This window comes from Scardinius erythrophthalmus, assembly GCF_964197995.2.
Source record: "Scardinius erythrophthalmus genome assembly, chromosome: 13".
Classification (NCBI taxonomy): domain Eukaryota; kingdom Metazoa; phylum Chordata; class Actinopteri; order Cypriniformes; family Leuciscidae; genus Scardinius; species Scardinius erythrophthalmus.
Genome location: NC_138233.1, coordinates 38,950,917 through 38,968,200, shown reverse-complemented (window position 1 = coordinate 38,968,200; position 17,284 = coordinate 38,950,917). Strand labels below are relative to the sequence as shown.

Sequence of the window (17,284 nt, the reverse complement as noted above, 5' to 3'; positions counted from 1 at the left end):
CGGGTTTGTGTGTCGGAAAGATGAAAGAGAGAGAAAGAGATGCTGGCATCCTGTATATTCTGTGGAAAATTAGCGTTTCAGATATTTCAGTATCGATATGTATCGAAAAATCTATATTTTTGACAGCACTACATTGCTGTTAGTTTATTATTTCAGTTTTTTTCAAAGACTACAATTGAAATATATATATATTATATAGAATTAAACCCGCCAAAGTGGCTAGTAGGTCTGACTACGTTACACACCACTGCTGAAATACACATGCATTTGGGGTGTTGGGGGGTGTTAATGTCAAGCACGGTTGTGTGTAGTTTACACTGTATAACAGAATGTCCGCGTGTCATCGACTTATGTTTACCACAGACCTTATTTCACTCATAAATAAAAAAAAAACCCTAGGAAAATCTGGAGGGAACCGGTGGTGATTAGTCTTCCGGGTTTGACATCACGACTCTATCACAACGGCAACAATCATCTGGAAGTTGAAGAGAAGTGTAAAGGATGCACTGCTGTTATTAGAGCAGAAAGATGGAAGTGGTTTCACTTGTTCTCATTTGTGCCGACTCGCTGATCTCCCTTCCCGCTCTCAGAGAGCACGTCTGAATATGCTTGAACTCTTTCACTGACTAGATATATTTAATATAATGTCGGACACTTTTACTGGTAACATCAGACATCTGGCATTATCAGAACACACACATATTCCCCCAGCGCAGTATTATACATTATATTCAACATTATATATAGTAGTTTGATGTAGTACTGTCACTAAAACTGAATTTTTTATTTTTTGGGGGGTGAACTACACACAATACATATGGTCACACTCCACGGTACATATTGATGCATTTTTGTATTGTGCTATATTGAGCCACCCCTACTTGTGCCGACTCATGGTCTCCTCCTCTCTCAGAGAGCACGTTTGCAGAGAGCGTGGGCTCCAGCTGCCTGAGCGCCGCTCGACTCAGTGCCTATCTCCCCCAGAGCAACCACGACTCGGCCAACTACAGCAACAACCAGCTGGAGACCAGCCAGGCCGCGGCCGCCAAGTTCGCCACGCTACACCTGAGCAACTACAACACGCTGACCCCCGTCTCCAGCTCCTCGACGCCCTCGTCCTCCGTCCACAGGCTGGCCCGAGGCCCGCTCGACACACACCTGCACTTCCACCCGGTGCGAGGGCCCGACGTGGTGCTCTCCAACGACCGCACTGTCGCGTGCACACACTTTCTGGACAGCAGCCGGACTCTGATGTTCAGCGACCGGCCCGTTCGGGTGGGCGAGACTCTTTACGTCGAGGTGGGCCACTTGGGTTTGCCTTACTTTGGGGCTCTTCTCTTTGGGATGACCTCTTGTGACCCTGGCAGCCTCAGCGCCGGGGACCTGCCGGCCGACCCGGAGGTGCTTCTGGACCGTAAGGAGTATTGGGTTGTGTACAGGGGGTTCCCGGTGCCGGCGGCCGGAGACGTGCTCAGCTTCACCTTCATGCCAAACGGAGAGGTGCATCACGGGGTCAACGGGGGGGCGAGCGCTCGACTCCTGTGTGTCGACTCCTCTCAGGTTCTGTGGGCCTTCTTCACGCTCCATGGGGCCGTGAACCGACTCAGGATATTAGGTAGGATTTCATGAGGAATCATTTTTTATCACGTGATACAGTCTAACCAAAAATTATTCAGACACCAGATATAATGGTAACACTTTACAGCAAGGTTCATTAGTTAACATTAGTTAACTACCTTAGTTAATATGAACTAAGAACAATGAACAATACTTGTTCAGCATTTATTAATCTTAGTTAATATTAATTTCAACATTTACTAATATGTTATTAAAATCAAAGGTTTATGCACTGTGAACTAACATGAATAAACAATGACCAGCTGGATTTTTATTAACTAACACTAACAAAGATTAATAAATACAGTAACAAATGTATTGCTCATGTGTGATCAGGACACTATAGTTCATTTCTGTAAGTGAGGAGAGCAGAATACAGTAAACTGTGACATATTATACCCATATATTCTTTATTCAGTGACTACCAGTAACATTTATAAAAATTAGGGACCAAAAATGATCCAGACACTTTGAGCTGATCATGTTTTGCTGAAGTGTTTTTTCTTTAATAACTAATGCTCTTTTACACACAGACTGAACACAATGAAGCATTGCTTGGTGATTGGTTGAGCTAAACTGGTATTATCTAATTGTGTAGTTAAATTTAACAGCTGACAGATATTCAACATAACTCATGTGTGAGACAGTCTAACAGAAGGACGGACAAAACCAGTCAAATATCAACTGAGTTCATAACTCTGAGTTCTGCTCATATTTTATCACCACTTTCTAAACTATAGCGAATAAACTGATAATGTGAGAAATGTTGAAGTGTCTGAATAATGTTGGTTTGACTGTATGGTTTATCAAATGATATGTTGTTACACTACCAGTCAGAAGTTAGAATTTCTCGATCTAGATTCTGCATTTCCAGATCTAGAATCTAGGTTTCTTTCTAATAGTGAAGTCATCAAAATGATGAAAAAACACTAATGCAAGCATCATAATTATGTCATGTTAAGTCACATTTATTTATATAGCGCTTTTTACAATACAGATTGTTTCAAAGCAGCTTTACAGAGATAACAGGAAAATGATGCAACAAAGTTTGTCTCTGCTGTACAGCAGATCTAGAAGAAAATAGAGTCAGTCCAGCTTAAGTTCAGTGATGGTTCATTTGTGTAGCGTGAGCAGATCATAACTGTGCATGTGTTAATCACATTCTGTATAGCTGCTTTATTGCTGGAAAAAGAGATCACACTCCCAGGGTTCCTCGTCCCGTAACTAACACATTCAGACGGGTCCAGAAGTCGACTTGACTTCAGGATGACGCTTTTCCTTTACCCGTGTTCCAAAATAATTCCCTTGTGTCAAATTATATGATTCAGAACAGCATGGCATTCTGAAAAAAGGAGGGAAAATGCAATGGAAAACTGTTTTCAGTCCACATGATTATATCAGTCAGATGAGGAGCATGCAGTCCTAACATGTGTGAGAGATAAAACTCGCACCACGGGACAACTGTATTGATTTGCACACATTAATGTCTTTATATTACTGTATTGAAAACAGAACGTGATATTCCTACCTGGAATGGAATATTGAATATGCTGCCAACTCTAATTTTAGTCACAAGGAACAAGAGGCCATGCTAGAGTTGTGACTGAAATTATTCAACCCTCATTGCAAATCAGGTTTATTGGCAAAATGTACAGACTTTCAGATGTTTGCAATGATCAAATCAAACAAAAGTAATTGAAATAGCTCAACACAACAAGTGTTTCAAGTGGTTTCCCCAAATTCAACTGAAAATGCAACTTTTAATGACTTTGGCTGTCTCAAAATTATGAATAGAATTATGATTACAACTGTATATCGCATTTTATATTGCAAATACACAAGTCATTTCAGTGGTGGAACAAGTCATTACATTATGATGAACATTTGATTATTGTTTTTCTTTGGGACCATAATAAGAATGCTATACAGTTCTGTGCTAACACAGTATTTGAACATGTGATCATGTCATAGCTGATATTATATTGTATTTTAGCAAGGCATTTACGCTGTACTGACCAACCAGCCAGCGGGACCCAAACTGTAATAACACAAAGTCTAACATACATGTAATTTAGTTCATCTATACACATTGTTTAATGTTTTGTTGAAGTCAGCTGAAGGAGATTTGCTGGTGGTTATAATAAAGGCAGATGTTCAGTCGGTGTGGTAAACGTTTCTCTTTTTGTCCGTAAGGAACGGTTCAGGCCAGCCCCCCCACCTCCCCGTCAGTGTCTCAGGGATCAACGCCTGATGACAGCGACTCTGATCTGGCTTTCAGTGTCAACAGATCCTCATCAGCATCTGAGTCGTCTCTGGGTGAGTCTCAACAAGCTCCTTCATCAGCTCACATTCACTTCTGAACCGCGGAGGAGGCAAAATGCTAATGAAATGACTGATTGGAGTCGGCATGACGTGAAAATGCACCCTGCTTCTAAATGCATGTTACCTATCTCATTGTGAATGATTCATCCGTGCATGTTTCATTTTTAATGTTTAACTGAAAGATCTTCCGGTGAAGCATCAGGCTTCTCTCAGGTGACGTATGCAGGTTTTCTCCGGTCATTTATTCCTCTTAAACCAGTTCCTGTAAGCTCATCTTGAAAGCCACGCTCATATCTCTACATCCAATCACAACCAAGTCCCGCCTTATATTCTTTTCTTTTTCTGTTAAACTTGATTGCATGTCACAGTACGGAAGAAAAGATCTGTCGCTACTTCCCTTTCATCGTGACTTTAGCAGAGCTGTAGAGGTTTGTTTCTAACTGCTAACATCCCATGCTAACATTTAATGTGTTCATAACATGTTTTACAAGAAAATGTTGACCTTAAAAGCTTCAGACATCACATAACAGTTGGGGGGCATTAAAGCGTTATCAGTGGTGTTTGCTGAGCCAAGCATCACTTTAAACATTGCTCAACTATTGGCCCTGTTTACTCCTGATATTAAGATGTGTTTTGGGTAGATCGGATCACAAGACATTCCCATTTACACCTGGTCTTTTGTCCACTTTCAACCACTTCTGTCCTGATTTCTTCGAGGGGAGGGTCTATGGGCGGGTGAATGTATGTTTTTTTTTTCCAGATCTTTCGATCTAACCAAACTTTGGTCTCCAGCCGATGAAGTTTAAACCCCGTCTGGCTAGAGCACTTCCCATAATGTTTACACCTGTATTTAGCGTCGTCCACTTGTGATCCGATCAAACAAAACGCATCTTAATACCAGGTGTAAACTGGGAACAAGCCGGAACACCCTAGCAACCACTGAGCAATACCCTAGCAACCGTGCAGAACACCCTAACAATAAGGCTACAATGCTTGTGCCAGAGGAGCTAAACTCCCACTCCCATAATGCATTGCGAATGATGTGATTGACTCAGTCACCTTACAATCTTAAAACAAGTTGTTTGTGTATTTTAACATTTTACAATACACTTATTTAGCAATAAATACAAATATGAATTTAATTATTTTTTGCTTCTAAATGTCTATAAATCAATGCTTTTATATTGTATTGTGTTTTTTCATAGGTTTACTTTATTTGCAATTGTATGGGATTATTGTTTATTGCCTCATAAAAAAAAAAATAATTAAGTAGGCTACACAGTCAAGTCATGTTATTATTCTCGAATCTCAGAGCTGGTTGGTTTGGTTCATGGTTTAGAGAATCAAAGAGAGTTTTAAATATTATTTTATTAATAATTTTTAAATATTTCATTCATGAAAAATGTTTCTAATTTACCGAAGCTGAGTAGGCTCCTATTGTTATCGTAAGTGTTTATCATCTTCTTCTTCTTCCGCTAATGAGTTTATGGCAGCCCATAGATCCATATGATCAAAAGTTGTGAGATTTGGCACACAGATAGAGGACTGTCTGCACATTAACCACAGCAATTTTGGAGTCTCTAACACAATCCCTCTAGCGCCACCAACTGTCCAAATTTGCACTCCTGTTTATGATATTAACCCTAAGGGCTGGAAACAAAATTAAACAATTTTTTTACTTTTTTTAATCCCTAGGTAACTGCTCTAATTTTCACAAAAATTTAGCCAGATTATCTTCTGAAAGATTATGGATTTCATGTTGATTAGTCAAACCGTTCTCAAATACTGTGGAAGTGAATTGGCGAAGAGCGCAGCAAAATGGACATGAGGCTTTATCTCCTCAACGCTTTAGCATATTCAGACCAAACTTGGTGTGTGTTATGACAACCTTGACCTGAGGATATCTGCACAGTCTCGACACAGTGCCACCTAGTGGTCAGGAGATATGAAGAAAAAAACTTATAAATGCTTTGGCCAAAACTGGTTTCGGTATGGCATATCCAATTTTCCCATGTCGGCCATTTTGGGCATTGGCCATTTTGTATTTTGCTGTAAGATGCTATATTTTACGTACGCATTGACATATCATTACAAAACTCAGTAAGTGTCATCAACACCGTTCCCTGAAGCTACTCAAAAAGTTTCAAGACTTGCGATTGAGATTTGGCCCTTTTGTGGTAGAAAATTATAATGACATTTTTAAAAAGCTAATAGTTTTTGATTAATTTTGTCTATTGTAATAAAACTGGTCTTAATAGATTCCTTGGGTCATGCCGAGACCATAGAAACCAAATTTGTTACTGTCAGCCGAACTTATACGGTCCGACATTTTGATTTTTTTTAAAAACCTACTTTTTCGAACTGTTTGTCGATTTCCACCAAATTCGAGTCAGATCATCGTCAGACCATGCTGGCAAAAAGGTATAGATTTCGTGTTGATAGACGCAACCATTTTCGTACATCGCATCAACAAATTTGATGGCATAATGCCAAACTGCCGCTGAGGATGCATCTCGGGAAGATTTCACATATTGACGCTAAACTATATGTGTGTAATTGTTACCCAACACTGACCACACCAGATCAGTTGGTCAAAACTAATAAGCATTTATATCACATAACAAGTAATTGTATGTATGGGCTTTCAGCCATTTAGCTTAACACCGTCCTCATTCTGCCTCTGTGGTGCTATATTTAGAGTTGTATTTAAATGATTTGTTATAGTCACATCCAGAGGTACTGTTGTGTGCTTTTTCCCATCACAGCAGGTTTACAGTGTGTTGTTTTTCAGTGACGGCTCCCAGCTCTCCTCTCAGTCCTCCCGTGTCCCCGACCCTGTCCTCGTCAGACGCTCCTCTGGGCATCAAGAGCAGCGAGTGCACCGTGTGCTTCGACCAGGAGGTGGACACCGTCATCTACACCTGTGGACACATGTGTCTGTGCAACGACTGCGGACTGAGGCTCAAGAGACAGATCAATGCGTGCTGTCCGATCTGCCGGAGACCCATAAAGGACGTCATAAAAACCTACAGACCATGAAGGGACTAGAACATTTTCTATCAGTGCAAAACTCGGTAGCTGTGGTTGAATATCTGGACTAAACTTGTATTTAATATATTTGTGTATGTAGCTTTGATTCGTGTAGCATTAAGCTCTCGTCCGCATTTCTCTCACCTCATATTTTAAACGCAGATCAGCTGAAGCCAAATGTAATTGAAGATGATTTATGGTTTATGAGGATTAATCCTGAGGAGTCTGATCAGATACTCCGAGTGCCTTTAACAGTGTTTATTATTCCTAAAGCTGCAGCTAATGGATTAGACAATCACATCTGAGATTTATTGCATAGGTGTAAGTTAAGAAGTAATTCAGTGGGACCTCAAGATTAAAAGGAAATAATGTTTTAATGTGTAAGTGAATAATACACAGTGCTACAAATATGATTTTATATGCTATTGCTTGACATTCTGATTGCTGTGTTAAAGTGAAGAAAGATTTGCATTATGACAGTTGAAGGGTTTGAAGATATGTTGCACTTATAACTAAAGGTAAACTCAGCACTAAACACATCTGTCTTTCTGACTGAAGTCGTTTCAGACGTGGACCTGGACGACCGCATCTTAAGAACAAAAATCAGTGGTTTATATAAAAGAGTGATATGGTATTGTATTTAATGTTTGGAAATTATGACATGGAAAATCCTTACCTTGATATTTTGTCCAATGATCAGTATAACATTAAACAACAGGTTTATTATTTACAGTCATTGTTTTTGTTTGTTTCTGGACTGTAAAAAAAAAGCAGGCTGGAAAAACAAAAATACTGTAGAAATTGCAATCAAATCCCTTCTAAATACAATTAAATGTACAGATGCTATTATTGATCGATCCAATGAGTATCACAGCTGTTGGACATGTTCATCAGTGGACATTATACATTATACAATACATTATTATTATTATTATTATTATGTGCTTTCCTTACAATGAGAAGCTGAATGAATGCCCTATGTTTGCAGTGGCATAGAAAAAAAATACATTATAGAAACAATTCCTCTACAGAACCCTTTTGTTGATTAGAAACATTAAATATCAATAAATCAAATTTTACAAAAGCAACCAAAAGCTTTCTTAGATAATAAATCAGACATAAAATCAAAACTACTGTAACACTCTAGGCATACAGAGAACAAAATATAATTTAAAGGAACACTGTAACTGTTGGCCCTCTAGTGGTTAAAAAAAACAACTGCATTCATTCTGTGAAAGAACATTGTTTGGTTGTGCTTCGGCTCTGTGTGACTGCGGATGAATATGATTATTTCTCATAACTAAAGACAGAGAGATTATTATCCTCCTGCTCATGAAACATTCACTGCTAGTCTTAAGAGAAATAACCAGTTCAGATGAAAGATCTCAAGCTGACTAGATGAAGACGTTACTGTAGTTTTACACATTAATAAACACGATACTTCCTCGAGAATAAACTTCAGCACAACAACCATAATAAGCTGATCTTCACAACAGATAACGCTTTACAGTGAACTCCGTTAAAGAGACACACATGACAGTTTATCTGTTCAAGAAAACGTCCCGGGTTACGTATGTAACCCTAGTTCCCCGAGGGAACGGACGCTGCGTGAAAACGCTGCGGGGAACGCCCCAGCGTGACGCGTCTGAAGCATGAATGAAATCAGTCAATGGAGAGATGTCATAGCGAGTGACGTCACCGACCAGGAAGCTATAAATATCCCTTGAGTAAAAAACGCCACTAGCTTCACAGTCTCTGAAGCAAGCGCCCCAGGGGATGCAGGGAGTATGGCAGGACACGCAGCGTCCGTTCCCTCGGGGAACTAGGGTTACATACGTAACCCGGGACGTTCCCCTTCAGGATCTACCGCTGCGTGAAAACGCTGCGGGGAACGCAATACCAACGTCCCCATGCGAACAAATCCCCGTAGTGTGTGCATTAGGGAGCACAAACTGACGAGAGAACTTGGGCCCCAGGAGTGGAGCAAAAATCAAGACTATAGAACTTGATGAAAGTATGTGGTGAGGACCAGCCAGCCGCATCACAAACATCCTGAAGGGCTACTCCGGAGAGGAGAGCCCTGGAAGCAGCCATACTCCTAGTGGAGTGGGCCCGTACAGCCAAAGGAGAAGGCTGACCGGCCGACTCATAAGCAAGCGTGATGGCCTCGACCACCCACTTGCTCATTCGCTGTTTAGAAGTGGGACCCCCCTTGTTGGGGGACCCGAAGCAAACAAAAAGCTGTTCAGACTTCCTCCACAGGGCAGTTCTGTGGACATAGGCGTCTAGAGCCCTAACTGGGCACAACAAATTAAGCTTCTCCTGGTCTGGCGTAGTAAACGGAGGAGGACAAAAAGCCTACAGTATGACGGGCCTAACTGAAGTGGTTGGGACCTTAGGAACATAACCTGGCCTCGGGTACAGGAACGCTTTAGCCATGCCAGGCGAGAATTCCAGACACGAGGGAGCCACTGACAAAGCCTGAATATCTCCTATCCTTTTGAGAGATGAGATAGCAAGCAAGAATAGAGTTTTTAAGGTGAGAAATTTCTCAGAAACTTCTTCAAGGGGCTCGAAGGGAGCCAGGGAGAGGCCATCCAAAACGATGGCCAAGTCCCATGGTGGTACCCTCGTGCGTACTGCTGGCCTCAGCCTCAAGGTGCCACGGAGGAAACGAGATACAAGTGGGTGTCTCCCAAGAGGAACTCCACTCGAAGGGACGCGGTAAGCAGCTAGGGCCGCCACGTACACCTTCAGTGTGGAGTGGGATAACCCTGTAGAGAGACGGTCCTGCAGAAACTCCAGCACTGTACCAACCGGGCAGTTAACTGGGTCCTGCTGGCGCTCTCCACACCACGAGGTGAAAAGATTCCACCTCGCAGCATAAAGTCTCCTAGTGGCGGGAGCTCTGGACTGGAGGATGGTCTCAACGACCTCAGTCGAGAGACCAAGATCTATGAGCTGGGCCCCCTCAGAGGCCAAGCCCACAGCCTCCACAGTTCTGGGCGAGGGTGTAAGATGAGCCGCTCGACAATAGGTCCCTCCTGACCGGTATCTCCATGGGAGAGCCGTCGAGAAGGGACACAAGGTCTGAGAACCATACTCGGGCCGGCCAGAACGGGGCTATCAGGAGTAGCTTGACTCCGTCCCGGCGGACCCTCTCCAGAACTCCTGGGAGCAGAGCAATCGGGGGAAAGGCGTACAGGCGAGACCTCGGCCACGCCTGTACCATAGCGTCCAGCCCCAGTGGGGCTGGGTGGCTGAGAGAGAACCACAGATGACAGTGTGATGTCTCTCTGGAAGCAAATAGGTCTACCTCGGCACGACCGAAGTGCTCCCAAAGGAGCTCCACCACCTCGGGGTGAAGACTCCATTCCCCGGGCCTCGGCCCCTGTCTCGACAGGATGTCTGCCCCCTGATTTAGATACCCCGGGAGATAGATCGCTCTCAAAGATAGAAGTTTCCCCTGGGACCAAAGAAGGATCTGACTGGCTAGTTTGCACAAAGGGCGCGACCTCAGACCCCCCTGATGGTTTATATAAGAGACCACTGATGTGTTGTCTGTGCGTACAAGAACATGGTGGCCCCTTAGGTCCGGTAGGAAATGTTTCAGAGCCTGAAACACCGCCAACATTTCCAGACAGTTTATATGCCATAGGAGATGATGGTCCTGCCATAGACCCTGAGCTGGGCGACCACTCATGATCGCCCCCCAACCCGTGAGAGAAGCATCTGTCGTTAGCACTAGGCGACGACAGGAAGCTCCCAACACAGGACCCTGGGACAGAAACCAAGGATCGCTCCACACGACCAGGGCTCGAAGACAGCGTCGCGAACACAGGATCGTGCGGAGCGGATTCCCCCTCGGGGAGAACCCCTTGGTTCTGAGCCACCACTGCAGCGGTCTCATGTGCAGCAGGCCGAAGGGTATAACGCTGGACGCTGCTGCCATGAGACCTAACAGCCTCTGGAACTGTTTTACAGTGATTAGCTGGCCTAGCTTGATCTGTTTCACTGCGGCGAGAATCGAAGCAACACGAGCAGGTGACAAACATGCCTGCCTCGTCGTCGAATCCCACACTACGCCAAGAAAAGTGGTTCTCTGTACTGGAGAAAGCACACTCTTCTTGGTGTTCAGTCTCAACCCCAATTTTTTCACATGAGCAAGAACGACATCTCGATGCTGAACCGCTTGATGTTCCGACTGAGCTAGGATTAACCAGTCGTCTATATAGTTCAGGATGCGGATGCCCTGAAGCCTCAGCGGGGCTAGAGCCGCATCCATACACTTGGTAAAAGTTCGGGGTGACAGTGCTAGGCCGAACGGAAGGACCCGGTATTGGTACGCTTGGCCCCCAAACGCAAACCTCAGGAACTTCCGATGTTGAGGAAGAATCGATATATGGAAGTAGGCGTCTTTTAGGTCTATCGTGACGAACCAGTCCTCGGACCTGATTTGTAACATGATCTGTTTGAGATTAAGCATTTTGAACTTTAGTCTCCCTACAGTGCGATTCAAGAGACGCAGATCTAAAATCGGACGTAACCCCCCATCTTTCTTCGGAACAATAAAGTAACGGCTGTAATAGCCTGACTCCCTGCTGGGAGGAGGAACCCGCTCTATAGCCCCTTTTTGAAGAAGAGTGATAACCTCCTGTTCCATTATCAAAGCCTGCTCGGGGCCCACCACAGTGGGAAGGACCCCTCTGAACCGAGGTGGACGAGACCTGAACTGAATAGCATAACCTCTTTCAATCGTTTGCAGGACCCAACGAGACACATTTGGAAGGTTTTTCCACTCTACCAAAAATTCTACTAAGGGAACCAGCCCCTCGGGGCTGGCCTCTGTTTGAATAGTCGGTGTGACAGACACAGCGCCCTGTAACGGCGCACCGGCAGGGAAACACTGGTCTGAACACACTAGAGCCCTCCTCGGAGGCGGCGAGCGTCCCACAGGAAAACACTCGCCGGGCCCTTCTACGCCCTGTTTTGGCAGGGTTAGTAGAACAGGCCCCTGAGGGAGCCGGAAGAGACAGGGCACCATTAAAGGAGGTGGACTCGAGTCTCTCACGGCGGGGACCACCCTCAGAGCCCAGGTGCTGACAGCGTCAGGACCTTTTCGACGTGGCCTTCTTAGCGACAAGAACTGTTCTCAGATCAGCCCTGTCGCGAGGAGGCCGCGCCTGAGAACGTCCTGTCTCATCCCTCCAGTTTGTCTGCGGGGGGGGCACGAAACACGACACTCTTTTTCTGCTGTGCTCTTCTCTTCTTAGCAGCCGAAGTACTCGGTGGCTGGGGCTGCCCTCGCTCAGCAGCCCCAGAGATACGGACTTTGAGGGGAATAAATTTATGAAATGCAGCCGTCTGCCTTTTATCTTCCTGGAACCTCTCAGTGACAGAATGAACAGCATCACCAAAGAGACCCACAGGCGAAACGGGAGCATTTAAAAGAACACTCTTATCTTTTTCTCTCATAGAAGTCTGGCTCAGCCATAGATGTCTTTCCGTGGCCACCTCAGTGTGAAGATCTGGAAAAAAGGGTAAACACCGGCGAGAAGGCTGAGGAGGTGCAGACAGAAAACGATCATCCAGTTTGCTTTTATAACTAGACTCCTGCCTGTCAGTTGGCCACTCGATGCTGAGCTTTTCTACAGCACGAGATAATACATTCATCAGCTCATGATCGCCACTTGTATGCTGGCGTGACGAGTCACCAGTCTCTTCAGATGCGAAGCTTTCGACATCCAGCTCCTCAGAACTGGATAATCTAAGCTCCTGGACATTATGTGCCTCGACCGGGTCGGAAGTAGCCGCCTCAGCGCGCGCTTCCAGAACCGGGACAGAGGCACTGGATCCCGCCGGAGATGGCTGAGATAGGGCGGAGCCCGTCTCAACGTCGCCGGTGAGATCCATCTGCGAACCCCAAGTCAAGCGTCGTCGCTCTGCCTCAACAGAAGCGGGACCCGAGCCTCGGGGAGCCCGCAGCAGACCACTCTCCTCGAAGAGTGATCGCCGCGAGCGCAGAGTCCGAAGAGGAAAGCGCTCGCAATGCTCGCAATCAACCCCCTCGAGGGCTGACTGGGCATGCTGCACTCCCAAACAAGCAACACACAGTTGATGTGAATCCCCCCTAGTAATAAATCTGGTACAAGGGGGAACACATCGCCTGTATTCTTGCTCGCTCGTCACTTTGACACTTATAACTGTTTTTTTTTTATATATATATATATATATATATATAGTGAAAAACTCCTGCCTAGATTTCCTTTTTAATCTAGAAACAGACAAACACAATCGACAGATTCAGACACACACAGAGCGCTTGCTGAAGAGCAAAAAAGCTAGTGGCGTTTTTTACTCAAGGGATATTTATAGCTTCCCGGTCGGTGACGTCACTCGCTATGACATCTCTTCATTGACTGATTTCATTCATGCTTCAGACGCGTCGCGCTGGGGCGTTCCCCGCAGCGTTTTCACGCAGCGGTAGTTCCTGAAGGGGAACACTTACTCTCCTGTTGAGGAATAAAACACCACCATCTCCACCTCGCTTTACAACACTTCAAATCCCTCAGTTCTCTCCATCTCCTGAAGCCAAGCTCATGTTGATTCTTGTTTTATTATGAGCTCTGTCTCTCTCTCTCTCTCACACACACACACACACACTTCCACGCTGAAGATCTGAGTACACCTTCATACTCGCACTCTTCCTCGCTGAAGATCTGAGTACACCTTCACACTCACACTCTTCCTCGCTGAAGATCTGAGTACACCTTCACACTCACACTCTTCCTCGCTGAAGATCTGAGTACACCTTCACACTCACACTCTTCCTCGCTGAAGATCTGAGTACACCTTCACACTCACACTCTTCCTCGCTGAAGATCTGAGTACACCTTTACACTCACACTTCCTCGCTGAAGATCTGAGTACACCTTCACACTCACACTCTTCTTTGCTGACGATCTGAGTACACCTTTACACTCACTCTTCCTCACTGAAGGAAGAGTCACTTTCTTTCGCACACTTTCTCGCTGAAGATCTGAGTACACCTTCACACTCACACTCTTCCTCGCTGAAGATTTGAGTACACCTTCACACTCACACTCTTCCTCGCTGAAGATCTGAGTACACCTTCACACTCACACTCTTCCTCGCTGAAGATCTGAGTACACCTTTACACTCACACTTCCTCGCTGAAGATCTGAGTACACCTTCACACTCACACTCTTCCTCGCTGACGATCTGAGTACACCTTTACACTCACTCTTCCTCACTGAAGATCTGAGTACACCTTCACACTCACACTCTTCCTCGCTGAAGATCTGAGTACACCTTAACACTCACACTCTTCCTCGCTGAAGATCTGAGTACACCTTCACACTCACACTCTTCCTCGCTGAAGATCTGAGTACACCTTTACACTCTTCCTCACTGGAGATCTGAGTACACCTTCACACTCTTCCTCACTGAAGATCTGAGTACACCTTCACACTCTTCCTCACTGAAGATCTGAGTACACCTTCACACTCACACTCTTCCTCACTGAAGATCTGAGGACACCTTCACACTCACACTCTTCCTCGCTGAAGATCTGAGTACACCTTCACACTCACACTCTTCGTCACTAAAGATCTGAGTACACCTTCACACTCACCTTCACACTGTTGATTGTGCCCTAGTTATTGGCGATTCTATTACACAGAACGTGAAAATAGAGACACCAGCCACCATAGTCACATGCTTGCCGGGAGCCAGAGCGCCTGACATCAGAGCAAATTTAAAAGTGCTGGCTAATGCTAATCGTAAATTCTCTAAAATTATTATTCATGTCGGCACTAATGATGTTCGACTCCGCCAGTCGGAGATCACCAAAATTAACATTAAAGAGGTGTGTGAACTTGCAAGTACGATGTCAGGCACTGTAATTTGCTCTGGCCCCCTTCCTGTTGGCAGGAGTGATGAGATAGTTAGTAGATTGTCTTCACTCAATGGCTGGCTGTCTGATTGGTGTCCGTGTAATAATATAGAATTCATAGACAATTGGAAAAGTTTTTGGGGTAGACCTGACCTGTTGAAAAGAGATGGTATTCATCCCTCCTGGGATGGTGCTGCTCTTCTCTCTAGTAATATGGCTCATAGTCTTAGAGTTCAAACATGACAATCTGGGGCTCAGGTCAGGAAGCAGACAGACTGGCTTAACCGACCGTCTGCTAGCGGCCTCGCGTCACCCAGGTCAGATAAATCCTATCACATAGAGCCTCTTTCACCTAGATATCATCATATAGAGACTGTTTTCCTCGAATTAGGACATATAAAAAACTCCTAAATCCATTCAAGGGTAAAAATGTAATTGATGTTAAACAAATAAAAAACAGATATAATACGGATGAACAAATGATAAAGCTCTAGTGTATCTAGTGTAAATGATAAAACACATTTTACATTTGTGCTGGCTACTGTATACAGGCCACCAGGGCACCATACAGACTTTATCAAAGAATTTGCTGATTTTCTATCAGAGTTAGTATTGGCTGCAGATAAAGTACTAATTGTTGGTGATTTTAATATACATGTAGATAACGAAAAAGATGCATTGGGATTGGCATTTAAAGACATTCTGAACTCTATTGGAGTTAGACAACACGTGTCAGGACCTACTCATTGTCGTAATCATACTCTAGATCTAATATTATCACATGGAATAGTAAGTACTAATTGTTGGTGATTTTAATATACACATCGATAATGAAAAAGATGCATTGGGATTGGCATTTAAAGACATTGTAAATTCAATTGAAGTTAGACAACACGTGTCAGGACCTACTCATCGTCGGAATCATACTCTAGATCTAATATTATCACACGGAATAGATGTTGATGCCGTTGAAATTCTGCAGCAGAGCGATGACATCTCAGATCATTATCTAGTCCCGTGTAATTTGCATTTAGCCAAGGCTGCAAAGCCGACTCCGTGTTTCAAATATGTGAGACCTATCACTTCTGCTACTAAAGATTGCTTATTAATAATCTTCCTGATCAGTTTCATCATCTCAGCAACCCAGATAGCTTAGAAGAACTCGATATTACAACAGAAACTTTTAACTCTCTCTTTTCCAGCACATTAGACACAGTTGCTCCGTTGCGCTTAAAGAAGATTAAAGAAAACAGTCCAACGCCGTGGTACAACGAGCACACTCGGGCCCTTAAGAGAGCAGCCAGAAAAATGGAGCGCAACTGGAAGAAAACAAACCTTAGAGGTATTTTGCATTTCATGGAAGGAGAGCTCAATTACTTACAGAGAGGCTTTAAAAGCTGCTAGATCTGCTTATTTTTCAACCCTATTAGAAGAAAATAAACATAATCCTAGGTATTTATTTGAAACGGTGGCTAAACTAACGAAAAATAAAGCTTCAAGCCCAGAAGTTTCCAAGCAACACAGCAGTAATGATTTTATGAACTTCTTCACTTATAAGATTGATAATATCAGGGAGAAGATTATAACTATGCAACCGTCTACTACAGTATCGCATCAGGGAGTGCATTGTAGTCCCCCTGAGGAAAAATTTGATTTATTCGTTGCTATAGGAGAGGAAGAATTTACTAAACTCGTTAAATCATCTAAATCTACAACATGTATGTTAGACCCTATACCGACTAAGCTACTGAAAGAAATACTTCCAGAGGTCCTAGATCCTCTTCTTAATATCATTAATTCATCTTTGTCTCTAGGATACGTACGAAAAACCTTTAAGCTGGCTATGATTAAACCGCTTGTTAAAAAAACGCAACTTGATCCAACAGAATTAGTCAATTACAGGCCGATCTCGAATCTACCTTTTCTGTCAAAGATATTAGAAAAGGCAGTATCCTCACAACTGTGTTCCTTTCTTGAAAGAAATGATATTTGCGGGGATTTCCAGTCCGGATTTAGACCGTACCATAGTACCGAGACAGCTCTCGTTAGAATCACAAATGATTTGCTCTTATCATCCGATCCTCGTTGTATCTCTCTATTAGTGTTACTCGATCTTAGTGCTGCATTTGACACCATTGACCACAACGTTCTTTTAAATAGATTAGAACATTATGTTGGCATTACGGGAAATGCACTAGCATGGTTTAAATCATACTTATCTGACCGTTATCAGTTTGTAGCAGTAAATGATGAGATGTCTCATCGATCAAAAGTTCAGTATGGCGTACCACAAGGCTCAGTACTAGGACCGCTGCTGTTCACTCTGTACATGCTACCATTAGGAGATATCATTAGGAAACATGGCATTAGCTTTCACTGTTATGCCGATGATACTCAGCT

The 17,284-nt window shown here is 43.9% G+C and overlaps 1 protein-coding gene across 3 annotated transcripts in view; it reads left to right on the top strand.

Annotated features, from left to right (window-relative positions):
- Positions 1-7,701, top strand: part of neurl1b (neuralized E3 ubiquitin protein ligase 1B) — a 66,656-nt gene extending 58,955 nt beyond the window's left edge. For all 3 annotated transcript variants that reach the window (XM_081383265.1, XM_081383267.1, XM_081383266.1), the window contains 3 exons: positions 914-1,615; positions 3,811-3,933; positions 6,731-7,701. In XM_081383265.1, coding sequence (XP_081239391.1) covers positions 914-1,615; positions 3,811-3,933; positions 6,731-6,978 — 1,073 coding nt within the window. In that variant the 3' untranslated portion in view covers positions 6,979-7,701. The remainder of the gene's footprint in view (positions 1-913; positions 1,616-3,810; positions 3,934-6,730) is intronic.
- Positions 7,702-17,284: the final 9,583 nt, after the last annotated feature.